The sequence below is a fragment of the Miscanthus floridulus genome, chromosome 3 (genome assembly GCF_019320115.1).
Source record: "Miscanthus floridulus cultivar M001 chromosome 3, ASM1932011v1, whole genome shotgun sequence".
Classification (NCBI taxonomy): Eukaryota; Viridiplantae; Streptophyta; class Magnoliopsida; order Poales; family Poaceae; genus Miscanthus; species Miscanthus floridulus.
Window position 1 is genome coordinate 138452553 of NC_089582.1, and position 27281 is coordinate 138479833.

Consider the following 27281-nt stretch of genomic DNA (forward strand, 5'->3'; position numbering starts at 1 on the left):
CGTGTAAAGACCGTTTACCATTTAGGAAAACATTGCTCATGATGCATCACCCTTTAGCCTTTGTGTCTGCTTGACGTAAAAGGTGAGTTTTTTTTTTACCATGGTTCGACTTAGGTTGGAGCATGAAAGTATCTGTGTTTCTAATTTGTGTTTCGGTAATTAACAACAATAAGTATGGATTTACATTTTTATTTAAGATAAAGAAATTAACCCACTTAAAGAATTGAGCTACATTGGATATCATGTTCATGGAGTCGGAAAACATGATTGCTAACTCAAGGCAAATTATAACGTTTGGTTGATCCATTTAATTGGACATATGTAGGCTAGGAGGTAGTCTTGCTATAAAGAGGACTTCATGGTTATTTACTTGATGGTATCTAGTGCCACTTTCCTTAAGTAATTACAAAGCATGCATATGGATTTGTGGTGTTTTGAAAATACGAAAAGAAAGAAAGGTTTGAAATATGAGTTAAAGAGGACTAACTAGACTGATTTGATCGTGAACATAAACAGGCTGACGCCATTTTTGAAGAAAGTCCAACAACAAGGTTTTTTTGTTGTTGTGTGCGAGCAACCTGTACCACTGACGATCTGTCTATGAGAGACGAACAACCCGCAAGTCTAACTTCCAAGGTCTCGTTCGGCTTACCCCATATTCAGCTTGTTCGCCTTGTTTTTTCAGCTGGAACAGTGTTTTTCTCTCACAACAATTCAGCCAGAACAGTGTTTTTCAGCCAGTTTCAGCCAAGATTCAGACCAGCGAACGGCGTCAAGTTAATTAACAGTTGTGTTGGTTCGATGTGCATTAGAAAAAGCAAGCGATCGACAGTTCGATTGTAGTGCTGAATGGTCCGCATGTCTTGAATTTGAACACTCCATACACATGCATGTTAGTTTAGCTAGGAGTTAACTTTGTCATGGACGGTATGCGCCTCTATGGTTAATGGTCTTTAGGTCTATTTTGTCGAAAAAAAACATTACTGCTGGAGTTACTGAACCATGCATCAATGTAAAATGCAAACAGAACGAGCAAGTGAGCTGACAATCCACATATTCTATAACATTTGACTCCGACCTCATTTTAAATAGGATTTAGTCGTTTGGTATCTCCGAGCCCTATACTGCAAATGGTCTGTGAAATCACAGTTTTTGTAAGGAAGACACTATAACGGCTAGAGGCTATATATACAACTCTCCCAAACATTGGGGGAGGTCTCTTGCCCATTTTTTTGCGAAAAAGGACAGAGCTCTATTGATTACTCATGGAACAGGCTTTCAGTCTTCTTTCACCTCTCACACACACTTTGCTTTGGAATACAATTTTTAGCGATATTTAGAAAAGATAGCGCATTACATCAAGAATTTGAGCTATGTGGTATTAGAGAGTTATCAAGAAAGCGTCATTAGGTTGTTACTTTTGGAGGTTGCCACCTCCTAAATGGCTTGTGGCTCATGGTTCCGAGGAGCATTTCAAAGAAGATTGTGAAGGTGCCATGGAGTCGTTGAGAAGTCATGTGCTCACCTTGTCGAAGTGATGAGGTTCGAGGTTTGTAGTGTTTTTTTTTTCTAGGCGACTCAAGATCAAACGAAATCCTGATAGAAGAGTGGTTGAACATTAAATACACCTCAACGTGGATTAAGGTGACTAGTAAGTCATCTTTACTAATCTTTGTCTCATGATTGGTTATCTAACTTACTTACAATTTAATTTGAGCTATCTATGTTCCTAGAAATTGAATGGTTGCTTGTTATCCTAGGTTGCAAATATTCATCTGTCTTTACTAATTAAATCTGCCAAATATTTATGCTTTTTGTCTCTAGTCTTTGTGTTTTATCTTACGTAGCACCGATTTAATTTCGCAAACATCGACTGCTTTAGTGTATAGTTCAACCCACACTGCCGATTTTCACGTACACTACAACTGCTCTTAAATCAAGTTGCTTTTCTAGGCAGTGGATGACACTAAATAAAGGATGTGCTTAGGACCGCTTAAAATTGGATCCGCGCCCGCCCCACAGCAAAAATTAGAAAAATCCCACCAAACATCTCACGAGAATTAACGGAAACACGGACCGTAAGATTAAACTGGCCCTCACGTTTCCCATGCCACGAGGTGGAGGCTATGGTCGCCATATCGCACGGTGCGGTGATGACGTTGCGGTCCTAAACATAGCCAGAGAATCAAAAGGGGTAAGAACCCACGATGAAAACATAGCAAATGTACGATCACCATGCGTCTTGTTCTTGGTGCACCTACAAATATTCAAGGCAGGTGACGTGTGAGCACCGAGCAGCGGAGAGGAGGCGAAACATTTTTTGTTTGTTTATTGCGCCGAAAAAACTAACAGACTGAGAAAAAGACAGAAAGGGGCTGCACAGTAGGCGCACATATTTGGCAGCCGGAGCGGCCTCGTCGTGCCCCGTATTCTCAGTTGCTTCGACGTCTCTCTCTCTCTCTCTCTCTCTACGATACGGTTCAAGGGACCGAAGAAGGTAGAGAGAGAAACTCGAAGGGGAGAGGAGGGAGATACAGGTGCACACTCCTCCTGATCCCTCTAAGGAGTCATTGATTGGTCAGTTCTGTTCTTGAGTTCACCGTCGCCACAGATTGGATGGCTCCTCTGCTCTTCGTTCCCGGAGTGGCATCGTGCTCGCTCTGCTGGGTTGCTAACCATAGTCTTGCTCTGCGGTTTGATTTGATTCATCTTTTTCTTCAATCTTGTCACTCCTAAGGCTTCCCCCTCTGGTTTTCTTGATTTTCCAGTTGGAATTTTGTGAAGTATAACAGGATTTTTTGGCTGATGCCGCTTATTTCTGTTCTTGGCCATGCTTGCTTGGATAAGCTTTGGCTTCAGCCTAGCTCGCATTGCACGATGCGTTGTTCCTAGAATCCGGGCGCAAGTTCTATGAGCTGACCACTATTTCGTGGATTACCTGGGGGTGGCGGGTTGATGTTCTCGGCAGCTGGGGTGGATGGGAATCTGCAATCCCTTTTCTATTCTATCTAGGATTAGATGGCTTGAATCTAATTATGTGCAGATTGTGTTGATTTCTTAATTCACTTATAGCTGTGTGGTAAGAGTCATCTTGAGGGTGCGGATATGCATGCTAGAACTTCAGGGGAACGTCGAATCAGGAATCAGGTTCATCAGTGCGTAAACTTGTTGATATGAGCTAAATGCTTGCTGAGGCCTGAGGGTGTGTTTAGTTGAGTGAAATTTGGGAATTTGGCTACTGTAGCACTTTCGTTTTTATTTGGCAATTAGTGTTCAGTCCTGGACTAATTAGGCTCAAAACGTTCGTCTCGCGATTTTAAACCAAACTGTGCAATTAGTTTTTTTTTCGTCTACATTTAATACTCCATGCACGTATCGTAAGATTCGATGTGATGGCTACTGCAACACTTTTTAGGAAAAGTTTTTGTAACTAAACATGGGCTGAAGCATCTTTCCTATGAGGACCTGACAACTGACAGGCACAGAAATAGTGATTTATAATGCTGATCCACTCCTGGTAAAACAAAAGTTTTCTAGAGTATTTTTTTTTCCAGAGTCCAAACATCTGAGATGTAAAAAAAACTGGCTGATGACGATAATGTATCCACTGAAAGCAGATACTACTTGGCACTCTGCCTGCAATAGATGTAAATCTGTATCTGATAAAGGAGTAGAATTGCCACCAATTACCCTTGTTCTTTAGCTTGTCATTGTCAATTCAGCTAATTCAGTGCTAGCTACTTGCCACAAAGGTTAATTAGGTGTCCGTTCATCTGATTTCTCAGAAGCAAAATGTTGTTTGGAGCTCAGTGTCAGTGACACCATCTTGTAATGCCTGTGCTTTTACGGGAAATGGAGGATCATTCTGTCCATCCCATGCCTAAGTCTAACCATGTATGTGTTGGTATTTATGCTGGAAACCTTTGTCTGCTTGCCATACCATAGATAATTAGCTTATTAGCTAGCCTATATGTGCAGGGCTCCTTGTCAGGAAATGGTTATGAGATGAAACATTCAGGCCATAAAGTTTGCGATAGGGATTCAACATCAGAATCTGATCGGTCAAACCAAGAAGCATCAGCAGTGGGTGAGAGCAGTCCAAATGAACACACATCAACTCAATCAGGTAATTCTTTATCTCCAACCACTTAATATCAGTTATCATTCTTTTTGTATCTTTTCTTTTACGCCGTTGGCATTGGGATACAGCTTGATTTAAAGTTTACTTCACAAGAAATGTTATGAACTGATGAATTCTGAGTTTAATATGTTCAGATGCCTTCCTTGACTTGCTCTGTTATGCTGTAGTGCCAGTATCCATAAGTTGTACTATGCGTTCATGCAGTTTTACATGGCCATTTTCATATTCTTGTATGTGCTCCTTCAGTTATAGTCAGATAATCTTCATATGGACTCAAATTAGAATTGGGTTTATCGAAATTTAGTTACTTCTGTTGTATATGTTCCTGCATTTTTTTTAATAAAAAAATCCTTTGCTCCTGTTACCATCTTCACCAACCCATTAGCTTGTCTTTTGAGAAATCTTCAATTATCTTATGTATTTATTGGCCTTTGAAATAATGTTTCCCTGCCCAAGACTAATGTATAATAAGGGTTTTTGATACATTAGCACCATCATGACAGTGCATTTTTTGTCTCCAGACAATGATGAAGATCATGGGAAGGATACTCAGGACACAATGAAGCCAGTATTGTCCTTGGGGAAGGAAGGGTCTGCCTTTTTGGCCCCAAAATTAGATTACAGCCCATCTTTTGTAAGTTCCATTTGATCGAGAGAAGTGTTGTTTTCTTAAATCTTATGTGCTGCTTTGAGCTAACTTCCTACATTCGTTCCAGGCTTATATTCCTTATACTGCTGATGCTTATTATGGTGGGGTCTTGACAGGACATGCTCCACATGCCATTGTATGTTCACTCTTAACTTTTCAGTTTCTGTCTTTCTGACCACATTCTGTAAGTAAATACCCAACATTTAGAGCTACAAGATCATATAATGATTTCTCTGTGATACATTTGCAGTCATTTTAATTTCAGAGAGAGAGATCGTCCTTGACTCCTTGTATATTAGGTGTTATGAAGGCTCCTTGTGAAACACATTCTTTCTGTTTCCTTATTTCTGAATTGATTATTTTTCAAAGCAACAAAAATGGTAAATCGTGCTTTTAGTTGAAGTTTGGCAATGCACAAGAAATTTTGTTGCGGCATTTTTGGATCAACGCTCTTAGTCTTTTATAATTTGCACAGAACTTAATGGAAGCTATTTATGATATCTCCAGATAAAAGATTAAAGGAATATAGAACCATAATTGCATCCTACCACAATTTTGGCTGCCATGCTAGCTGTCGTTCTTGATAACACATAGGCTTCTTCATATTCAAAAACTTTATTGTTGCCAAACAAAATGAGCCTGCGTTAATGCCGTCATTCCTGTATTATGCATTTAGGTCCATCCCCAGCAAAATGATACAACAAACACTCCAGTTATGTTGCCTGTGGAACCTGCAGAAGAAGAGCCAATATATGTTAATGCAAAACAATACCATGCAATCCTTAGGAGGAGGCAAACACGTGCTAAATTGGAGGCCCAGAATAAGATGGTGAAAGCTCGGAAGGTAATACATAGTAATTTTCCAATTCCTGATGCTGATTTGGTAAGCTGCTTTTAATTGTTCTTCAGCATTTGCTGCATACAGAGCTTTAACTATCAGTACAGTAGATTTTTCTTGGCCATATTCGGAGGGAGGTCACAAAAACCCCTCTGGCTACAATTTCAGTAGGTTCTCCGTACGCTTAACTTTTTTAGCAAATTGTTTTGGACTTGTGTCACCAAGCATCTTTGTAAGAGTGAGACAAATAATTGTTTTGTAACTAGCTAACATCAAGCATTTCTTGGCTTCTGCGTCACTTTTTAATCTGTTCTTTTCTGATCTGAAAGCTGCATGAATTAGTCCTGCATTCCTATACAGGCAATAGTTCTGTTACTTCAACTATATAGTTTACCTGGCAAATACACATTACAAAGTTTCCTTTCTTCGCAGCCATACCTTCATGAGTCTCGACATTGTCATGCCATGAAGCGGGCTCGTGGATCAGGAGGGCGATTCCTCAACACAAAGCAGCTCCAGGAGCAGAGTCAGCAGTATCAGGCATCGAGTGGTTCAATGTGCTCAAAGATCATTGGCAACAGCATAACCTCCCAAAGTGGCCCCACCTGCACGCCCTCTTCTGACACTGCAGGTGCTTCAACAGCCAGCCAGGACCGCAGCTGCTTGCCCTCGGTTGGCTTCCGCCCCACGACGAACTTCAGTCAGCAAGGTGGAGGCTCGAAGCTGGTCGTGAACGGCATGCAGCAGCGTGTTTCCACCATATAAGGTGAAGAGGAGTGGGCACAACACCATTCCCAGGCGCACTGCCTGTGGCAACTCATCCTTGGCTTTTGAAACTATGAATATGCAATGGACATGTACATTGAGATCCTCAGAATAACCAAACGTGCAGGCATATGCAAATCCTTTTCAGCTTGCTGTAGCTGAAAGAACTGTGGTTAGGTTATGAGTTTGTTCCTGGAGACTGGTCCATACATGACATGCTACCTTTTGCTGAGTTTCTGAGGTGAAGCCATCGATACATGATCCTGTTGTTCAATACCTTGCTGCCTTTTGTGTCTGATAAGCTCCCCAGTTTGCAGTTTCTCTGAATTCCAGCATGTCTAGTCTCTGCCTATCTTTTGCATTTGATGTGATGATGACTTACCATACACATTTATTCATCTATCTATGTTCTCAAAGCAGCACTGCAGAGATGTTAGGAGTGAAAAGAAATAATGATGCTCACGCCGAGAACTAATCACTTTCATAGAAATAATGAAGCTCACGCCGAGAACTAATCACTTTCATAGGATGGGCATGGAGCGATCCGTGGATACCGTGGATCCATTCTAGCTGTACTAATAATCAAATAACATTGTCAGTTTGAGCTTGACTAATGGAAAAAATCCATGCCCATCTCTACTTGCGTTACTCAAGGAAAAGGAAACTATGAGAAGCGCCCAAGTGTATATCATATCAGGTTCTTAAGCTCAAATTAATCAAGCAGAACTCGTGTTTTACAAGTAGTTCTTAGCCAACGGCGTCCATTTACAGGCCCATAGGAAGACAATTTACAACTTGGGCAAAGAAAGTATTAGAGGAAATTGAAAAATCAGTCCCTAGTTTTTTAAATAGAAGCGCTGAGCCTCAGCACCATCTCAAGCCTCTCTGCCTTACGGTAGTCGTTATCGGTAAGTTGTCCAGCAGGAAAAGGTGTAATCTCCAGAAGCAGGTGAGGAGTTGGAAGCTCATCGAACAATGCTCTCACGTTGTAGCAGCAAACACTTTCGCCATGAGCACTTTCCCTCCTAATTTGGCAACCCTGATTGGTGGACTCATTTAGTAACAACCGAACAAAAGCACAAGAGAAACATGTTTAAAACCTCTTTTGACAGGTGATGAGATAATACTTGTTCGCAAAATGTTGCATAAAGGGGCACATGGGATCACTTGTTCTGGACTGAGACAAGATTTTACCTTGTGAGACGAAGCATCCACAAAATGGTCATCTTGGGACAGAACTGAAGCAATCTCCTTAAGGATCCGCCTTCCTTCATCCGTTGATCGTACTCGGTAGGTTCTCTTCAGTGTGCCTCTGGTTGTCGGCTTCCATTTGCTAGTTAGCTTTCTCTTATCCTGAGCATCTTTTTCACCTGATCAACAAGAAGCTCAAGACTATTCACCTTCTCGTCCATTACAAAACAATGTAATAAAGTATACATATGTTTCCATGCACAAATTTCTTTGAGGACCCCTGGGGTTATGTTCAGGCTTTTTCCTTGTTAAGGCTGAATGTAAAGAAATCTAAAGAGCGTTACAAATACTGACGGAGAGGTTACTAGTCAATATTATATAAAAGAGAGAACAATTTCATCCCAGTACGGTTAGATTTAGCATGGAAGATGGATTCTTCAATTTCAGGAAATACAAACCCAGAAGTCAAAAGTAAGGACAGAATTGCACTTCAATTCCAGAGTACTTCTACAGAAAAAAAAAAACAGAGAGCCAGCAGCCTGGCATTAACATAGCTCACAAAAGGACTATATTATTCTCTAACCAGAAAAGAATATTGGTCGATCCATCCTTCATAGCAAGTACAGTGACAGTTGGCTAAGAAAGCCAACCAGAGTGCAAGATCATACCCACGCAAAACATTCCCAATTTGATTACTTTGTTCCCTTCACCATATAAAGTCTACAGAACCCACTCCTCCCATTTAAAGCATCCAGAGTGCTATACCATCAACACCAGACCAAGTCAACATTCGGGTTGGCACATCAATACTATATAAGTATATAGCAAGTATCAACTCAGTGCATGACCCCCATGACAGTGCAGCGTGTTGAATCCTCAATCTATCATTTTAAAGCTAAGATCCCTTTACACTTTGAGATAGCCCCAGAATTGTGTCTCAACCCTTTTGGCCCCAGTATTGTCAAATTCTGCCGAAAAAAACGAACTACCTAGCACCATGTACTATATGGTCCCTCCTAACAAGGCAGTAGAATCAGATTCTGCAAAGAACAATATCTTTTTCACATCCAAAATCTCCTTACAGATGCAGAACGGCAGAACCGTATAAATCTTTCACAGCATCCACTTCCACCGAACAGAGCATCAACGGCAAATCCGAGAAATGCGTGAATACATAAATGAACCATTAAAATCGAGCAAACAAAATTCAGAAAACTGCACGAAACCTGAGGCGCCGCCACGGAGCTTCTCTGCCCACTTGGAGAACCCTAGGTCGCTGTCGCCGGCGCCGTCCTCGCCGCCGATCTCTGCAAAAACACACGCGCATCAGAAAACCTCAAACACCTCCCCTGCTCCCCATTCCCGAACCCGAAACACCACCGCGTCGAACCTCGCGTGTATTACCGTGTGAGAGGAAGGGATTCCGCGGGGAGCCGGCGAGCCCGACGTGGAGGAGCGCGTAGTAGAGGCAGAGGCGGCCGGCCCAGACCAGCACGGGACCCTCGAGCAGCGACGCCGCGATGGGGGCCGCGGCGGCGGCGGGGTTGAAGGCGAACGCCGCGGCGGCCGCGCGCCTTGGAGAGACCGGGTGCGGGAGCGAGGGGAGGAACGGGGTCTTCGCCGTCGGGAGGGAGCGGAGGGGGAAGGCGCTGGGCGCCGCGGCGACGGCGGCGGCTGGGCCGTGGAGGAGAGAGGCGAGCATGGCGATTGGCGATACGGGCTAGCTGCAGTGTGCGTGTCCTGTGTGTGCGTGTGTTCGGTGCTTCGGTTTTCAGCGTCGCCAACTCGCCATGTCGAATTGTCGATGGTGGTGTGTTCAGAGAACAGAAAAATTTACAATAAGAAAAGTTAAAAATATCTTCATCTGTTTTGTTTTGTTCAAGGATTTTTGTGGTACAAACTTTACAGGTTCCTTGCACACACAAAAAAAAAACACAAACATGTATCCTAGAATACAGTAGTATTTTGTGCTTCCGTTGCATGACAAACGTAAGCTGATCCCCTCCCCCCCTTTTTTTAATAATCAGTAGGAACTCTATCTAATCACTCAAGGTGAAAAAGGGCAAAAGGCATTTTCTTAAGAGCGTCGGGTTCAAAATTTTAACGAAATTTCTTAGAAATTTTATGAATTTTAGTAATTTGAGGGGTGACCGAATGAAAAAACTTTAAATTCATATTATTGTAATGTATGTGTTTTATTGTAAATATATAACTATAAACTCATATCTTCTATTGCTTATGTTGTATATTCTTCTGCTCAATAGATATGTAGTCATAAATCATGTTAAAATTCTGCTTAGATTTAAAAATTAGAAATATGATCTCATGTTGAAGTTTCTAAAAAAATATATTACCAAAATTTTGGTGAAATTTCACGAATTTAGGTAATTTTCGGGATGACCTAAAACATCCAAATACTGAAATTGGAAATCCTGACGAGCGCGTTAAACGACACGGAACGGCTACTAGCAAAAGAAGGCCACACAAACAAAACTACAATGCTAAAAGACTAGGGTCAAAGGCAAACACAATTCCTAAGAAAGATGCACCTCTCCTTGAAAATTATATCTTGCATTTCCATACGATTGTGCACGTGGACGCTTAGGATAAATGGATAATGGCGAAGGACTGGAGGGATAGAGTACGACAGGTAGGACTGGCGATAATAATCTTCAGATACCATAGCTTTCAGACGGCATCCGTCGTAGATCTATTGGCTCCTCTCTCGTCGAAGAAAATGATACCTTGTAATTTTTCCCAAAAAAAATGATACCTTGTCCGTAGTATTCGCCTGGTCACGAGAAGCAAAATCAAGCGGAACCGAGGCGGCCCAACCCACGAAGGTCAGGTCCAGATTGCCAACAAGACCAGCTTTCAGTGTTCCACAAATTTGATTGGCTTCTGCAGCATAAGACTAGCGGCATGTTCGCCATTGGTTTCAGCCAGGGCTTATCAGCCATGGTACAGTATTTTTCTCTCACAACAAACCAACACCAGTCAAGCCATGGTACAGTATTTTTCTCTCACAACAAACCAACACCAGTCGGGCTTATCAGCTCAGAAACCAATCAGCGAACAGGTTGTATGAATGAGGGACTATGCAGCAGATGCCAATGTATGGTTCAGCAGCTCCACAATGCTCACACGATTGCACCTCTCCTGACATTTACAAGACTGATCTTATCTCACACCGGAAGAAAAATGACGGTACGTTTTTAACTGCTGAAACTGAAGTATCTGTGTACATGTGTATGTTCACAGCAGATGAACACTTTACTAGCAGATTAACTTTACAGTGTTACATGTGTTTGTTCACAGCAGCACCCTGTGTGTATGCGTATGTGCCTGCGCGGCCTACTACTTCGCGTCCTCCTCCTCCCCCTCCTCTTTCTTCCAGACCGGAAGGATGCCTTGCCCAGCCAGCCTCTTGTAAACCCAGAAAACCACGTACTTGGCCGTTATCCTCTTCTCGTCGATCAGGAATGGCTCGATGGTGCTCACTTCGTTGCTGTAGGACGATAGCGCAAAGCCCTTCGGTCCTGCATTGTTTGTTACGAGATTAGTGTGCGCTTTCCGCTAACTCAGTAAGCTGTTTTTCATCTTTAGTGACAAAGGAATGTGTAGCTTTTTGTTCTACATATCCTACAGCAGAGTAGATGGCCACAGAACTGATGAGAGCCCATCTAGGCATCTAGCCATGTCATACATTATTCAGTAATGGGAAGGCAGAGCTCCTGCATTTTTTCGGACGACAATAGGCATGGTAATGGCTAATGACGAAGGCTTTTAGTCGCATTCTACATTGTTCTGCAAACCATGCTCTATTCTACATTCTACTGTTGCTTAGAAAAAAGAACTCTATATCCTACACTATGAAAATAGTATGACGTTCTTCATGTCATGTAGTGTTCAGACTTCAGAGTAAGCATGGTAGTGCTTGATACTAAGAAATTGGAAAGTTGGTTAACTAGGGTCTAGGGCCAGGAGTTTAGGTTATGCACCAATGCTTATAAATGAAGGATATTCCTACTATTAGAAGTTCCAGAAAGGAAAACAACAATGGGCAACAAAGTTGAATGAGAAGATAGAAAAAAAATTTAAGACAGTATATACCTGTGAGGTCTCCTTTTGGAAAGAAGGCCCAAAAATAATAAGGGACGTCATCCTTTATGAAAGACCCCTCTAGCTGCAATCCATAAGCACTAGATCCATCAGAAATCTGCCGACTAATTTGTGGGAGCAATCTCAAGTTTCTGAAAGTGCATTCCCAAACAAATGTTGGGCTATGTTAACGTTGTGTTCGGTGGAGGCAGTAGGAGTTGATGTAAGGTGATATCACTATCCTGTTCCATTTTTTGCATAGCAATAGGCTGTGCCTACATAGTGGATGCGTGGAATTAAAACAGTGAACACCGTCACATTAGAGTAAACAGTTTATCACAAAGCATTGAGTGATATTAGAGCATGGGCCTGAGTTGATCAATACAGTACTGTGCTATCGACATCACTGATCAATTCTTCTTTCTCCATAACGATTGACAATGCTCTAGAATTAATGAACTGCACAAACATTACAGTTCACAAGTGAGTGGCATAAACCAAGACAATTTCCTGCTTAATATATATACTGATATTCAGTTACCCCTCTTGATGGTAATTTATGCTAAAAGGTATTTCATTCTTGCATGCTAGAACAAATGTACAGTACCAATGACACCAGTTACACCAGTTTTTATTCACTAGCTACGAGCATTCTGTATTTGAATGATTGAGCAAGTACTGACTACTCACCGTGTTGTTTTGGAAGGCGAGCTGGACCTGGGACACGTTCTCCTCCGCATCCAAGGCAGCCTTCAGCGGTGGGATGATCTCCTTCTGCATCATCTCCGGCAGCGGCAGTGCCGCGGCCTTCTTTGGCTTGGCAGCCGCGGCCGGCTTCGCCGCCGCTGCTGTGGCCTCCTTGGCACCGTCTGCAGCATCCTTCTTCTTGCTAACTGCAGGAGATCAATATAGTAACAGCAAACAATGTCAGCACTTGAGAGCACAGACTGCATAGAAACTGACTCGCGCGTGCAAGTGCAATCCAACATTTCTGAAGCGTCACCGTGCAATCTAACATTTCTGAAGCGTCACTGTGCCGATCTACGTCTCGAGAGAACTTATTCAGAACAGATGGCCCCCCGATTAGGGTAGCAACTAGCAAGACGGTACCGGTGGTGGAGGTGGACGACTCCTGCACGGCCGAGCACGAGACGACGACGGCGCCGCCGCTACCGGCGCGGGGGAACGCGACGACGAGGGGCGCCCGCTTCCCGAAGAGCGGCGCGGCCGAGCACCTGCACGCCGCGTGGCCAGCGGGGGCACGCAAAGGCTGAGGCGCCATGACCATGAGCGTCCGCGAGGATCGGCGACCAAGCAAGCAAAACCACCGACGGTCGTGTCTCACGATTGGCGGAGGGGGGTTGGCAGCATGCGAATCAGCGCTGATCGTTGCGCGCGAAGGCCCCCGGGGCACGCACGGAGGCGACAAAAGAAGAGATCGGGATAGAGGATGAGGCGACTGGTTTAACTGGAGACGGCCAGACGGGGTCCCTCGAGTAGTCGAGTGCAGCCGTGCAGGGGTGGCTCCTGTCCACTGGCTCAGTTGGACGGCACTGGTTTGGCGCCACGCTATCTGCTCGGCACCTGCTCCTGCGGCTGCGGGCTGCAGCCTCGCGGCGCAGCACGGGGTGCCTGTGAGCCAGCCAATAAGGTACGTATGCTTACTGTCGTTTATTTATTGATTGAAAAAAAAAAGAGGTATCGAATAAGTCTTTACTCTACTTAAAGCAATGGCTAGAAAAAATGTTGGATAGAAATACTACCCCAAATATTACGCTGCGTCGCTGAACATTGGACCACCTACAAAGCCACTCACATTCAGGGACCATACTTTATATTTTCAGTGCCAGTCAATGTCGATACAAGATTAAAAGATTGTGCAATGCTACTACAAGATGCGGTTGTTGTTTACTGCTTTTTTTTAGATTAGGTTGTTGACTGCTATGCCACCAGAAAGTGGCGGGCCGCCGGGCCAGTTGCCGGCGAAAGGCTGAGCGGCAAATTCGCCGTGGAAGGCGGCGGAGGCCCATCTCGAAGCGGCGGTGTGGCCTGAGCGGCGTGGCCCAGATCGCCTCGAACTCCGCCTCGAACTCCGCGTTCCAATGCCTCGTGGCTTATAAGTCGGCCGATGCTTTTCTCTGGCGAAAAAAAACACTATCATGACTAATAAGCATGACTAACACGATCAAGCGAACAGAATGGTTGGCTCATCACCCTCGAACTCCGCATTCTAACCCGCAACAGGCCCGCCACCCAGAACTACTTTCAGTCATGGAACAACGTTTTTCTCTCCCAACATTTTATTATAAGCATCGGCATAAGTCATGCTGTATTGTCTCACACGATCACCTCTTCACCTCTACCGCTCGGTCGATGCTAGGCACCCAAAGTAAAGTTTCAGTTTCGCTTGTCAGGAAAGCATTTTATTTAATCTTTTTCAATATACGTAAAAAACTTTTTTTTTTCATTTCTCACAGCAGGCTGCGTATAACGAAGGCAAGACGAGAAGGGGGAATGGGTCAAGGTGGAACACGTCTTGCTACAGAGTACAGACCCTTGGCCGACGTCGCATTAAGTGGTGCTCTGCTCTCATCACGGGTATAGCGTGTTGAGCTGCGGTGCGCCGGTGCCTGCCGCCGTAACTACTCCCGTCGCTACTCCTTTGTGCTGTCACGATTCCATACGCCCGCCGACATAGACTCGGACCATACGCTCACAACAGCTGGAGGCTAGGCAGGTCGCAGGCGTAGCCACGCCCACGCGGAGGCCCCGCGCGATTGCCCTGTGAACCCGGTCCACGCCATTATTCCGTAGCGCTCGCCAACAACGGCGCCGTAAAAGCAAGAGCACGTTTAGTTCCCGGATCTAGGAGTGGCCAAATAATTAATGTGTTATTGTAGCATTTTGTTTGTATTTGTAAATTATTATCCAAACATTAACTAATTAGGCTTAAAAGATTCAACTCGTAAAGTACAACTAAACTGTGGAATTAGTTTTTAATTTCGTCTACGTTTAGTACTCCATGCATGTACCGTAAGTTTAATGTGACGAGAAATCTTCTTTTTATATAGTGCCAATTTCGTCTATATTTAGTACTCCATGCATATACCGTAAGTTTGATGTATCTTTTGTATAGTGCCAAATTTAGGAGTTTGGTGGGAAAAACATGGCCCAAGCAATTAAACTCTGCGTAACTTCCAAATCCTGAAATCCATCCACAGTCACCAAAGGATACGCCCGCCGGCCACGACAGCCTCCTGACCTGCGGGGCCACAACCATCGCGGCGCACGTTGCGCTCCGCCCAGACCCGGGACGAGGGATACGTGTCAAACTAGGGGAGTCGATTATTCAACACGGCGGGCCCGGCGCAAGGGCAGCACCGTCATTAAACCACGGAGTAAAGAAAGGAGGGCGAGAAAGGTTTGCCACATCGGGCGAGAGGCCCAGAAGCATCCGCCGGAGGCATCTCGTAGTGATCCGAACGGATCTCCTCCCCTCTCCCGCAACCCTAGACCCTACCCCACCACGAGCCGCGCTCACCGACAACGCGCTGCCCGCCCACCCCGGCCCCACCCGTGCGCTCACGCCACCGCTAGTCACGTTACCCCTCGCCCCCACCACCGCTACCGCCGCCTACCGCAGCCCACCCGGGCCCCTCATTCGGTCATTCCCATCCCCGCCAGCGCAACTTGCCAAAAGCGAAAGGGAGAGTAGTGGCTGCTGTCCCGTACTCCACCATCGACCATCTCCCCGGATCCTCGCGCCAGAACAAACGAAGGGAGAGGTTGCTCCACTTCACTATCCAGCGTCCAGCCCAAACCACCCAACCGCAACTGTTTACCACTCGCCCAAGGCTGATTTCACCGCAAGAGCAGGTAACACACACCTGCATCTGATCTGGGGCCCGCTCGACAGAGACAAAGAGCACGATCCCCGCGATAGACCGCGGGCAACACGGCGCGACCACCGTGAACCATAGACACGCCGCAGCTCCTGCAGGCTTGGAGGCTTGAGAGCGAGCCTCTCCAGCCGAAAAAAAAAACCTTAATAAAAAATATACAGGCACTGGGACCCCGGCTTGCCGCCTCCATCGCTGCAACCACAGCCATTTCACCTATCTCAAAGCAGTAACCCGAACAGAGGGCAATTCGGCCGATTGGAGGTGCAGTACCTCAGGAATTCAAATGGGGGCAACGGCTACCAGGGGCATTTGAAAGGGGGCCATTTCCCGGGCTTTCTTTTGGAGGGAAACTACAGTTTGAGCATGCCTATACTGTCAATGCAACAGAAATTTCAAAGGGTGGAGGGAAAGCCCCAGGGTTGCAACTACCATTTGAAATTCTGGAGGGAAAAATCAAACACAAAAGGGGCTTCCCGGCAAGAGGAGACTGAAGAACTGAACTGGTTTAGCTAACTGGCCTACTAGGCTACACAAGGTGTCTCCATTACCTCCTAAAATCTGCTATTCCAAGAGGAGGCTGAAGCTCTCTGAATTCAAAGTCTTTACAAGAAAAAAACGATAAAAAAGAAGACAGGGGAAACCCACCATATTTCTGTTCCTGCTGCTGATCCTGCTCTGCTTTACTTCTAGCTCAGGAAGGGGGAGGGATGGATCCATGTACATTGGCTGCTCCGTTACTTGTGCTTGAAGGGCCTCAAGTCCTCAATACCATCATCCCCACTGTCATCGCCACTGCCTGACGGATCATCATCTCTCTTCCGCTTGGTTCCCTGCGAGGATGAAGGCTGATCTGTGACCCTCTCATCATCATCGTCGACTTCTTCCTGGTCTTCATCAGCATCATCAGGGTCAGCTACTTCCAAGTCACCTCCAATGGCCATGGCTTGAGGCTGAGCGATTGGTTGCACAAGATATTCAGTATATTCATCCTGAAGAACATGAATATAACATTAATTAGAAATGTACTTCTACTCCATGCCATGAAAGAAATCAATCACTCAAAAACTCAAAACGTAAATATATTGTTAGAACGGGCTGGAAGTGGCATGCAAATGACAATAAATATAGACCAGATTCACTTGTACAAAAGGCCCAGCAACTCAAGTTTTAGCACACATGCAGATAATCAGTTGTAATAAGTTGAACAGAATACTAACAGTCAATCTTATATACAGTACAGTTTAGGAATACTTGTTGAACATGTAATACAAAAGAATCACCATTGCAAGTTCACATGCATTCCAAGATTAAGCCAACAAGATACTCCCTCCGTTCCAAATTATTAAACGTTTTGGCTTTTCTATATTCATAGCATTTGCTATGCACATAGACATATGTTATGTTAGATACGTAATAAAAACTATGAATCTAGAAATGCCAAAATGTCTTATAATTTGGAACAGAGGAAGTACTAAACATAAACCATTGCAAGAATGGTTGCATTAAGTATTTTGGAGAAGCAAAAAACTTGATATCAAGTAGATATAAAAATGATGACATAGCTGGTAGCCGTATTTTATTATAAAAAAATCAGCAGCCAGTTTATGGCAGAGGCACCTTTTTAATGAGCAAACCAGTCATAAAATCTTTTCATTGCACAGATAGCAGGTTTTAAAGAAACATATTATGATAAGGCGCATGGCAGAACAAACAGACACGCATTGATATTCAGGCACAGCTCCATAAGAACTTCATATACTGTCTGGACATGGCAGAGACACAGAATAACGTGCCAAGGTTCATCAGGAACTCCTTAAATCATCACAAATCACAAAGAATAATAAAAAGCAGACTCGCTAAAAAAGGGACACATACACGAGAAGAGCGTATATACAGATAATAGACAAACAAAAATTTGCAGACAAAAATTCCAGCCTCGCTAGAAAAGGGACACATACACGAGAAGAGTGTATATACAGATGATAGACAAAAGGCTCCTTAAAGTAGATGCATCAAGATATATGATTGCCAAATATACACAGTCTAATCATCCAACAGATCATAAACAAAAAAATAGACTTCCAAAACCAGCATACTAAGAGCAAGGCTAATAATACAGCCGGCTTGTTGGCTGTAAGGTTCCTTGCAGCCTTCTCTCAGCCCACTCATATAGTAGTTGGCTCTTTACAGTTAATACATGGTCCACTTGCCTCTCTCACAGACTTTCTTGGTTCTTGTGCCCAAGCCGGCTGTAAGCTTACAGCCCGCTTCTCCTCTCTCTCCTCTCCTCTCTCCTCCACCTCAGCATTTAGTCGGCTTACAGCCTGCTATTATACTTGCTCTAATAACCATCACTAGACTTAAATATTGCACAGGTATAAAAAGTTTGGATTTACCAAAACTGACTATACGCAAATAGTAGTTACAGGAAAAGATGTTATAGATGTGTTCACAGCCGCCATGGGGCTCTACTGCTCTCCCAAATACTCCTAGGCAGCTAACTACAGCAGATACCGTGAAAAATTAATTTCGCTATGCGACAGCTTCCGTATACTAAAAACACAAAATGAAAGTTATGTCATCTGCAACAATATAAACAAATGGATAATAGTAAACAGATTACCAACTGAACAAACAGGAAATTGCAATAAATGGAAAAGCACTAGAAACGCTTGCAAGAAAATTTATGCGTTATACCTCATCATCCGCATCTGCTTCGTCGTCATCATTCCCCCCCTCATAAACCCTATCAACCTCCAGTCCCTCCTCATCCTCTTCACCGATCTCACCATTTTCATCCTCATCATCCCCTTCGCCATGCTCATGCCCATCTATCTCTTCTCCTCCATCCTCCCCTGTCATCATGGCAACCCTAGCACTGCTCTGTGGCTCTGCCTCTCCACCTTCATCCTCAACCTCCTCCTCCTCATCTTCGTCCTCCTCTTCGACACCATCTTCCTCCTCATCACTACTTGGTACATCATGCACCTCCACAACAGCATCCTCGTCATCAACATCCTCATCAATCTCCTCCCCCAAATCCTCCTCCTCCTCAAAGTCGTCATCGTCGTCATCGTCCTCCTCCACGTCCTCATCCTCCTCGCCTGGGGCTTCTCCAGCAGCCGCGACACGAAACCCGTTTGCCCCATGGCTGTGCTCCACTCCCCCGTTCGGGACGACCTCATCAGCGTCGCTCTCTTCCTCGTCCACATCGATCACCCCATTCACCTCCACTGGATGCGAAGCCACGCCGCCGCGCGCGTGGGCAACGCCCCCGTTCGCTACCTCGCCGCTCCCGGGGTCTTCCTCGCCTTCCTCATCTTCGTCATCTTCGTCGCCCTCGCCGTCGCCGTCGTCATCGTCGTCATCGGACTCGGGGCGCTCGTTCTCGTCAGCATCCATCTTGTCCAGGTACTTGAGCGTCCGGATCATACCGAAGACCCTGGATCTGTAGTCCTTGACCCGAGTGACGGGGCACTCGTAGAGGTCGAGCGACACGAGGCGCATGTCGGCAAGTGGCGCGAGGTCGTCGACGTCCTGGATGCGGTTGTTGCTGAGGTCCAAGTCGCGCAGCGAGGACAGCCCCGCGGCGACGAGGTGGTCGAGGCCGCCGGCGATGCGGTTGTCGGAGAGGGTGAGCCGCGTGAGGTTCCGCAGCCGCGGGAACCCCTCGAGCGACGTGACGCCCACACCGGCGATCGAGAGGTGCTCCAGGCTCTGGTGCCGCTCCAGTATCTCAGCTGCCGGCAGCCGCCCGTGCATGCACTTGACGGCGCCGTCAAGCGTCAGGCTCCGCGCCGGCGACGAGCTCCCCTCGCCGCCGGCGTGCAGCGCCGCCTCCACCGCCCGCTCCCACGCCTCGTCCACCATCTCTTCCCCCTTCTCCTATAATAAATTAAATTATTTTTTTTTCACGGAAGTGTTTGGTTGCGAGGGGATTTGAAATACAGAGTGATCTTATACGGGGAGGGTGTTTTCCTCGCCATTGGGGGAAGAGGGGGGCGGTTCACGGGGCGCGCTCTGGACCAGGCGCAGGGAGGGTGGCTAGGGGGGCTCGCTCGCGGCCAATGAGAGTGCTCCGATCGGGAGGCGCGGATCGCTGACGTGGCAGGATCCGAGGGATGTGTGTTTCTTTTGAGAGGGGGCGGGTGGAGAAGCGGGGCGGAGAGCAGGAGAGGCGTCGTGGGCTCGATGATGCCAAAAGCATCTTTTTCTCCGGCCTTGGTTTTCTTTTTTCGTCTCTGGTTTTTCTTTTTGAGCACAAGATATTATGAATTCTTTATTACTGGGCCATGCGTACCCCGGGTTTGGGTGTGCACATCACTGACAGAAAGAGCCCACTATTTCTGTGACCCAAGGGGAAGTGGCTGGGTAGCAAACCATTATTAAGTAGACAGTAGTGACCCGAGTACCGTCCGATTTACATTGAGGCAGCCTAGACCGTCGGATTCGGTGTGGACTTGCGTCTGGTTTCTTCTGCCTACCACCCGGTGCGGTGGGGTAGAGGGCTGCGCAGACTGGCAGTGGGGCCCCGGAGGGCGGCTGGATGGAGGTGTGGAGACTGGAGATTGGCAACTGGCACTGGTTGATGTGGACCCGGATCAGTGTTGGACTGGCCTGCAGTGGCGACGGTTCGGGGAACACGGCACGTCCGCGTTGAGACTTGAGAGTTGAGCGGATCTTGTGGCGTACGGAGTACAAAGCTCGTGGTTGTTTAAAAAGCTCGTGGTTATTCTGAGTTATAAATGTTAAAAATATACTAAACTCTTGAATGTTTGATTGTTTTATTTACTCCCACACAAAACTATGGCTCTGTTCGATTGAGCTTATAAGCCAGAATCAGCTCTAATTTTTTAATCATAGAATATTATTTTTCTCTCACAACAAATCAGCCATACAAATCAGCTGCAACAGTAATAAGTCCCGCAGAACAGAACCTATACTTCCTTGGTTTAGTAATACTCTTCCGTCCAAACAAAATATAGCTTTGAGATCTGTGTTGATCAAACTAACTAAAAGTTAACCAAGTTTTAGTAAACAATATTAACATTTATGTCTTTACATAAATTTGTTATAAAAAATATATTGTATAACTAAGCTATAGTTACTTATGTTATATCATATTAGTGCTTTTTATATAACTCTAGTTAAAGTTTAAATTGTTTGACTTGTAAAAACAAGAGTTACATTTTTGTGGGCTAGTTGATATTCTAATTGTCTATGTCACGTGGGCTGCGGTGCCGATGTGTATGGATGGACAGAGGTTTGAGGGTTTTCTCGACCTGTGTGAGTTCTTAAGCACAATGCTGGGGGCGTCATACCCCGTGGGTCAAGTTTTTTTTTAAATGAGTATTATTAGAATTATTATAAAATGTGTGCTTATATTACCTATTTAGCATCATAAATGCTAATGTTCCTTCTTATAAATTTGATCATATTTAAAATAATTTAACTTAGAACAAATCTAAAATACCAGTTAATTTGAGACAGAGAAATTTTTTTTTTGAAACAGAAGCTTTTATTAAACCAAAGAGCAGTACATTGAGTTGATACACGAATAGAGAGAATACATGCTTAATCTACGTGTGAATTGCTAAACGCTAGTGTGTAAGACAATGTCTTGAGATCAATAAAGACGTGTGGGATGCTTATCAACGAGCACATCGTCTACTACTAAAATAGTAATTAGTTGTAAATAAAAGCGTATCAGGTTTCAAAATAAAATCTTGGTAGATAGATCTAATCACAATAAACCAAACCGAGAAAGTTACACCAAGCTCGTTCTCATGTATCGTCTAGCTATGACTCTCCAAACTTCATTTTTTATTGGGACCATTTTATCATAATTATCAGGTGTCTAGGTTAGTTTATAATCAGATTAGTATATACAATGTAATTTGTTTGATCTTTAAGCGCATGAACCATGATATATTCATAGTCTCTCCGACCAAATATTAGTTCATGTAACTTTAATGAACATTTTTCCTTGATCTCCAATGTCTATCACAACTTAAATACACGATAACTAGTATTCACAAAAAAATACACACTAAATAATACTCTCACGGTCTCTAGATAAATTAACTTCTAGAATTATCATAAATCAAGTTTTTATAAATTTGACCAACTTTATGTGAAAGAGTATGAACATCTATGACATCAAATGAGTATGCTATAAAAAATATATTTCATGATATATCTAATTATACTAATTTCAATCATAAATATTTGTATTTTTTCTATAAATTCGAAAGCTTGTAAAAATTGGCTTAAATTCTAGAAATTGATTTAGAAATTCAAAAAAATGTAAAAAAATGGCTTAAATTTCAGAAATTAATTCATTTGGGATGAAGGTAGTACAGTATACTTGCCACGCATCTTAATTTTAACAATAATTGATGGGCAATAAATTCATAATAACCTCTATCTTAATTTCACTTTTTAGTCCGGTAGACTAAGGCCCCTATTGAAACAAAGAAAAATCCTATTTATATAGGAAGCTTTCCTATATGTCACTTTGGAATAAATGATTAAATACCTACAAATTTCCTTTGGAATACATTTGGATTTATAAAATTATAGGAATTTTGGAGGAAAACTAGCATGAGGTGGGACCTCATGGAAACATTCCTCTCTCTCTGTCGGTGTAGAAAGTGACCAACAAGTAAATATTTGTAGTTTTACCGCATGTTGTGATTGAAAGTGGCCTAGCACTCAATGACATAGGGTTTATACTGGTTCAGGCAACGTGCCCTACGTCCAGTTTGAGTCGGTCGGTGACTTTATTCCTGAGCCCAGGTGCTCGAAGTTTGCAGTGGAATTACAAATGAGAAGGAAAAAGATGGGGTGCGCCAGTGGTTCGGTCGGCTCCGGTCGGAAGGGCCGATAGCGACAGGAGCTCCTCTATGAGCTAAGTGTTCAAGCGTATGCTTGAGGTCCGAACATGACAGTTCTGTGGTTGTGAGCTAGTGAACTTAATCGATCTGGATTAGTTTGTATGAACTTGAATCCACTGAGTCTCTTAGGAGAGAGCGCATCCCCTTTTATAGATGAAGGGGATGGCCTTACAAGTGAGAGGGAGAGAGTTCATATGCTTCTAAGTCTTGTTGCCCACGCTGGCGGGTATAGGCGGATGGTAGGCGTCCACAACACTGTTGGATGTCGGTTGTATGTGGAAGGTTACATCGTCTTGTTTTGGGTATGGTAGATGTCGGCACTTGCATATACTATTAACGCCTAGAGGCATGTGAGGAGTTTCACCACGTTCACTCGGTACGGTAAATCCCGGCGCCCACAACACTGTCAATGCCCAGAGGCATGTGGGGGGCCTTACCGTATGGAAGTTAACGGCGCCCACAATACTGTAGAGGAAAATGTCGACGTCTACAATATTATTTGTGTCAGAGTGGTTGTAGAGTACTGTTCCTACAGGTGACAGGGTACGGCCTCTGGTATCATGGTTTGACTTGAGCGCCTTGCCTTGCCTTCTCTATTTGTTCCTTGGTCCTTTCTGGACGGGTGTCCCCAGTCGGTTGGTCCCAGTCGGCTCTGGTTGCGCCAGTCGGAGAAGAGCAGTGAGTAGGGTCTTTGCATACCCCGGTCGGAGACGTGAGGTCGGAGATACAGCCCGAAGGCAGCGGGAGACCAAAGTGAGCGCTTCGGTCGGAGAGGTGGGCCAGAGTTGACAAGCGGGCGCTGTTCCTCGTCGGCCAAACCTTCTGGTCGGTGACTGGACTACCCTTCTGGGTTATTGTTTTAGACTCTTTGGCCAGCCCATGAGTTGCGCACTGTCTGCTTAGGTCGTGCCTTTGCGAGGAAGTCGGTCTGCGAGGGACCCTGGGTTTATGAACCCAACAGGAGCTCTCGAGCCCCCGGGCAATTCGAGTAGAATCGTCCGGGGGATTTTTGTCTCGACGGCGGGTGTACGCGAGCGCACCCGCGGGTGTAGCCCTCGAGCCCCCGGGCGGTTCGAGTAGAACCGTCTGGGGGGGTTTTCGTGTTGTCAGTGATGGAGGTTTTTGTTTCGTAGGCGGGTGCACGTGAGCGCACCTGCTAGTGTAGCCCTCGAGCCCCAGGTGGTTCGAGCAGAACCATCTAGGGGGTGTTTTGTTTAGCGGGCGTGTGTGCGTGTTTTTTTAGTTAAGATGGACTTTGTTTTTAGGGATCGAACGAGACAGATCTTGCGGATCCTAACATCGGTGCGCACCGTGGGATCGGGTGAGTCGAAGTCATGGATCCTAACCTCGGTGCAGCCCATGCAACTGAGGCAGTTAGTTTAGTTAGTTTGGGATCGGGTGAGCCGGAGCTCGTAGATCCTGATGGGGCGAGTTCGGGGTCATAGACCCATGTGTTTTTGGAGCATAGCCGAATGGGCGAGTTCGGGGTCGCAGACTCGGGTGTGTGGAGCGTAGTCGGAGCATAGCCAGATGGGACGAGTTTAGGGTCGTAGACCCGGGTAGTTGTGGAGCACAGTCAGAGCATAGCCAGATGGGGCGAGTTTGGGGTCGTAGACCTAGGCGTTTTGTGTCTTGAGCCCCCGAGCCCTGTTGAGCCTTAGTAGGGGTCGATGTGAGTTGTGTGCGTTACCCTGTCCTCGGTTCCTCACAACCAGAGGGCTGAGTTTTGTTGCTTGTCCCAATCGCTCGGGCTTGAGTGACGTGCTCAGTGAGTTCGCTAACGGGTATGATCGAGTGGAATCCGGGTCCGTCGTTCATGATAGGGTCAGCATAGCCCTCTTGTGACATTCCACTACTCCTTTACCTGCAACCTGGTAGATGCCTGGGTCATTCTGGAGACCGACCCGGGTGGCCTAACGACCTCCCCTCGATGGAGATTCTGTGGGCTTGGCAAGAGGTTTAGGATCGAACGAGAAGGTTGAGATGACCCTGTCTGCCAAACTAGGCGAGGGCCGCATAGGGCTCATCTATGTTTTTCCCCTAGCTCTATTGGTTGGTCTTGTTGAATGAGGCAACCGCCATTTTGTGAAGCAACACGGAGCGTTATGATGCATTTTCGCTACACGTGCGATGCTTAGTTCCCGAGCCCCTAGGTGGTTCAAGGCCCAAATCGTTCGGGAGGCATGGGCGTATGGAATGAATGCGCGTATGGATGTATGAAATGATTATAAAGAAATAGTGGGGGTCGGTACTGTTACCTTGACAACTCGAGTGACGAGGTTTGAAGAGCTCAAGTCAGAAATGTCCGACCAGGACTTGTGCGCGTCGTTCGTGATGGAGTCGGCATGGCCTACATGGGGCGTCCCTTGCTCCTTACCTGTCCCTTGATATTTTTTCCTGAGTCGTTTGATTAACTTAAGAAGCCTAATGGTCTCTCCTGGCAGAGATCTCATTTTTGGGTTTTTTCTGAGTCCCACCTAGGGATGCAGAGAGCCGCCTATGTGCGGTGGTGCTTTGGTTCTTGTGCCCGGTGTGTAGTAGTGGCTGGCGTGCGGTAGTGGTGGGCCATACCCAGGCCATGTCCCGTCTGATCAGGAGCCATTTCATCGGGCAGGGCATGTCTCATCGGTTAGGGCGCATCTTATCTGCATTAAATGGGAAAGAGAGAGGGTTTTTCACTCTGCCATTTTGTCTTTCCCGATCAGCATGCCCTCCCCTAACTGTTGTACCCTTTTCCTTAAGTAGGGGAAGGGAGAAGGTTTGCGCCCTGTTCTTTCGCCTTTTTCTCATTTGCCGCCTCCTTTCCTTTTCCTTCTTGCCGTGAGCGTTCTTGAGAGCTATGGTGGTTTCTTGGAAAGAAAAGGGAGAGGGCGAAGGAGAAGAGAAAAACTCACCAATCCTTTTGCGATCCTAGAGTGAAATGTCGGACAGGAGGTCGTCCACTGTGAGGGAGTCGGTGTTGAAGGCCTTCATCATGAAGGGGTTCCTACCGCCAAAGGAGGTGGCGTACTGGAGGGTTCCCGGGAGGGAGGAGTTTCTGCAACCTCGGGCTAGCGAGGTGGTGTCCTTTCTCACCTTCAATGAGCTCAGGTTAGGGTACCCCGTGCACTGGTTCCTGCATGGGCTCCTCAATGAGTGGGGTATGGAGCTACAACACCTTAATCCGATGGGGGTGCTGCACATCGCCGGCTTCATCACCGTTTGTGAGGCTTTCCTTAGGATGGAGCCACACATGGATTTCTTTCGGCGACTATTCTCCGAGAGAGCCTTGACAGTGGGGAATCCGATCGACATCGCGCCGGTGGGGGGTTTCGCCCTACAGCGAAAACCGAGCGTGGGAGGCTCATATCCCGTGTACACTCCCTGTGACTCCAACCAGGGGTGGCATGGGGAGTGGTTTTACATTAGGAATCCAGCAGAGGCGCCGTTCCCGGTGTTCACCAGCGTGAGGTTGGAGAAGCAAGACAGTTGGTCATGGGGTTGTGCCTGTAAGGAGAAGCATAAGGTGGAGGTCATCGAGGAGGAGCTTTGGAAGCTTGTAAAGTGTGGCCATGATGGGGTGCGGGTGTTCCACACCCTCTACCGCCGTGGGGTTACGTTGTTGGTGGAGAGGACATGGCCGATGTGGATGTACAGCGTCCCGTCGGACCCAGACCACGCGTCGTCGGAGGATCTGTCGGACGACGAGGTCTAGAGTTGCCTTGGCCAGGTGCTGTAGCTAAAGCCCAAAGAGAGGGTCGATGGGAAGCCCGCACCTTTCAACTCCACGATCATGTCGAGACTAGTATGCTCCCTTCTATTTCATCCATGCTTCTTCCTCTGCTTTTCCTATTTCTTGATTTCAGGCCATCCGTTCTGTAGGGGCTTGGAGTTTACAAGTCCCGACCGCACCTTCCCAAAGGACCAGAGGGCGTGGCCCGATAGGCTACCTAGAAGGAGGCGGTAGACACCAGGAAGAAGAGAACCAAGGAGGTTCGGTGGAAGCAGGAGAAGGAGCAGGAGATCGCCCCGTGTGTGAATGCCAGGGAACGTAGGAGCAACGTCGAGTTGGAGCTCGCGTTAGAGGATTCCACAGATGTGGATGACATGGTTTTCTCCGAGGAAGAGGAAAGTCGGGAGGTCGTTGTGACCTCGGCGGAGCATCGCGGCCCTACGGCAATGTCCGCTGGTGATGAGCAGGAGGCGGAAAAGCACATGGTGGTTCTCGTGCTGAGGAAGCATGCGGCGAGTGTGGACGTTGCCGATGAATGAGAGGCAAAGTGGACATGGTCACCACGCCCCTTGGTGGCATTGCCGGTCCCATCCTTGTCTGCCGCGGATGCGGCTGAGCAAGCCAGGCGGTCCTAGGAGCGAACTGGCACCAGTGCGTCACCAGGAGCGGTGCCAACACGTGACTCACAATCGAAGGATACCCTGCCCGCCCGCTGCTCTAGTTGGGGAGTCTCGAGCCATGGGTCATGGCGACCCGTAGGCTGGGTAGGAGCCGGTTAGGAGGACTCTGCCCCTAGCTAAAGTGAGGGGGTGCGGGTCGTTGCCTAGGAGCGGCCCTTGCCCTGCAGGCCCATCGACATTGGGTCCTGCCTTTAGAGTAGTGCCGCTTACCCCCCGGTATGTTCTTCTTTGTTCCTTTTTGATCTTTTGTTGTTGAGTCTTTTGTGACTTATCTGCACTTTTTGTCAGTGGCCGGGTGATGTCGGGGTTGAGCATCGCCCTAACTCCCATGCGGGAGACTTGGAGGCCCACCCTACAATGTGTCATGGTGGGCGACGGGGGAAATAGGGTGGTGGCAACAAAGTCT

At 46.2% G+C, this 27281-nt stretch overlaps 4 protein-coding genes across 7 annotated transcripts; 1 reads left to right on the forward strand and 3 right to left on the reverse strand.

Annotated features, from left to right (window-relative positions):
* Nucleotides 1–2271: 2271 nt before the first annotated feature.
* LOC136542595 (nuclear transcription factor Y subunit A-4-like) lies at nucleotides 2272–6667 on the forward strand. 3 transcript variants are annotated; one of them, XM_066535102.1, is made up of 7 exons: nucleotides 2272–2577; nucleotides 3786–3894; nucleotides 3979–4126; nucleotides 4663–4775; nucleotides 4858–4926; nucleotides 5467–5634; nucleotides 6061–6667. In XM_066535102.1, the coding sequence occupies exons 2-7, from the start codon at nucleotides 3832–3834 to the stop codon at nucleotides 6391–6393; spliced, it is 894 nt and encodes a 297-aa protein (XP_066391199.1). In that variant the 5' UTR covers nucleotides 2272–2577; nucleotides 3786–3831; the 3' UTR covers nucleotides 6394–6667. The 3 variants fall into 3 exon arrangements, with proteins under 3 accessions (XP_066391199.1, XP_066391198.1, XP_066391200.1); XM_066535101.1 differs by having other exon boundaries at nucleotides 2272–2537; XM_066535103.1 differs by lacking the exon at nucleotides 3786–3894 and having other exon boundaries at nucleotides 2273–2537.
* A 412-nt stretch (nucleotides 6668–7079) lies between these two features.
* Nucleotides 7080–9613, reverse strand: LOC136542596 (uncharacterized). The gene is made up of 4 exons (XM_066535104.1): nucleotides 8989–9613; nucleotides 8811–8891; nucleotides 7588–7763; nucleotides 7080–7432 (listed from the first exon to the last, which is right to left on the reverse strand). Exons 1-4 carry the CDS (start codon nucleotides 9284–9286, stop codon nucleotides 7238–7240), a joined length of 750 nt encoding a protein of 249 aa, XP_066391201.1. The 5' UTR covers nucleotides 9287–9613; the 3' UTR covers nucleotides 7080–7237.
* Nucleotides 9614–10777: 1164 nt separating this feature from the next.
* LOC136542597 (uncharacterized) lies at nucleotides 10778–13339 on the reverse strand. 2 transcript variants are annotated; one of them, XM_066535106.1, is made up of 4 exons: nucleotides 12796–13337; nucleotides 12376–12578; nucleotides 11698–11770; nucleotides 10778–11123 (listed from the first exon to the last, which is right to left on the reverse strand). In XM_066535106.1, the coding sequence occupies exons 1-4, from the start codon at nucleotides 12971–12973 to the stop codon at nucleotides 10942–10944; spliced, it is 636 nt and encodes a 211-aa protein (XP_066391203.1). In that variant the 5' UTR covers nucleotides 12974–13337; the 3' UTR covers nucleotides 10778–10941. The 2 variants fall into 2 exon arrangements, with proteins under 2 accessions (XP_066391203.1, XP_066391204.1); XM_066535107.1 differs by lacking the exons at nucleotides 10778–11123; nucleotides 11698–11770 and adding exons at nucleotides 11813–11960; nucleotides 12071–12144 and having other exon boundaries at nucleotides 12796–13339.
* A 2893-nt stretch (nucleotides 13340–16232) lies between these two features.
* On the reverse strand, nucleotides 16233–19551 carry LOC136542593 (acidic leucine-rich nuclear phosphoprotein 32-related protein 1). Its single transcript, XM_066535100.1, has 2 exons — nucleotides 18285–19551; nucleotides 16233–16576 (listed from the first exon to the last, which is right to left on the reverse strand). Exons 1-2 carry the CDS (start codon nucleotides 19455–19457, stop codon nucleotides 16322–16324), a joined length of 1428 nt encoding a protein of 475 aa, XP_066391197.1. The 5' UTR covers nucleotides 19458–19551; the 3' UTR covers nucleotides 16233–16321.
* Nucleotides 19552–27281: the final 7730 nt, after the last annotated feature.

Excerpts from the sequence above, each read along its gene's own strand:
- LOC136542595 (XM_066535102.1), top strand. The coding sequence starts at position 3,832 with ATGCCTGTGCTTTTACGGGAAATGGAGGATCATTCTGTCCATCCCATG. Across the intron at positions 4,127-4,662 it reads ACACACATCAACTCAATCAG|ACAATGATGAAGATCATGGG; the intron begins GTAATTCTTTAT and ends TTTTGTCTCCAG. Across the intron at positions 4,927-5,466 it reads GACATGCTCCACATGCCATT|GTCCATCCCCAGCAAAATGA; the intron begins GTATGTTCACTC and ends TTATGCATTTAG.
- LOC136542596 (XM_066535104.1), bottom strand. The coding sequence starts at position 9,286 with ATGCTCGCCTCTCTCCTCCACGGCCCAGCCGCCGCCGTCGCCGCGGCG. Across the intron at positions 7,764-8,810 it reads GCTCCGTGGCGGCGCCTCAG|GTGAAAAAGATGCTCAGGAT; the intron begins GTTTCGTGCAGT and ends CTTGTTGATCAG. Across the intron at positions 7,433-7,587 it reads TGGATGCTTCGTCTCACAAG|GGTTGCCAAATTAGGAGGGA; the intron begins GTAAAATCTTGT and ends TCCACCAATCAG.
- LOC136542597 (XM_066535106.1), bottom strand. The coding sequence starts at position 12,973 with ATGGTCATGGCGCCTCAGCCTTTGCGTGCCCCCGCTGGCCACGCGGCG. Across the intron at positions 12,579-12,795 it reads GTCGTCCACCTCCACCACCG|TTAGCAAGAAGAAGGATGCT; the intron begins GTACCGTCTTGC and ends GATCTCCTGCAG. Across the intron at positions 11,124-11,697 it reads TCCAAAAGGAGACCTCACAG|GACCGAAGGGCTTTGCGCTA; the intron begins GTATATACTGTC and ends CAAACAATGCAG.
- LOC136542593 (XM_066535100.1), bottom strand. The coding sequence starts at position 19,457 with ATGGTGGACGAGGCGTGGGAGCGGGCGGTGGAGGCGGCGCTGCACGCC. Across the intron at positions 16,577-18,284 it reads AAGCAGATGCGGATGATGAG|GATGAATATACTGAATATCT; the intron begins GTATAACGCATA and ends CATGTTCTTCAG.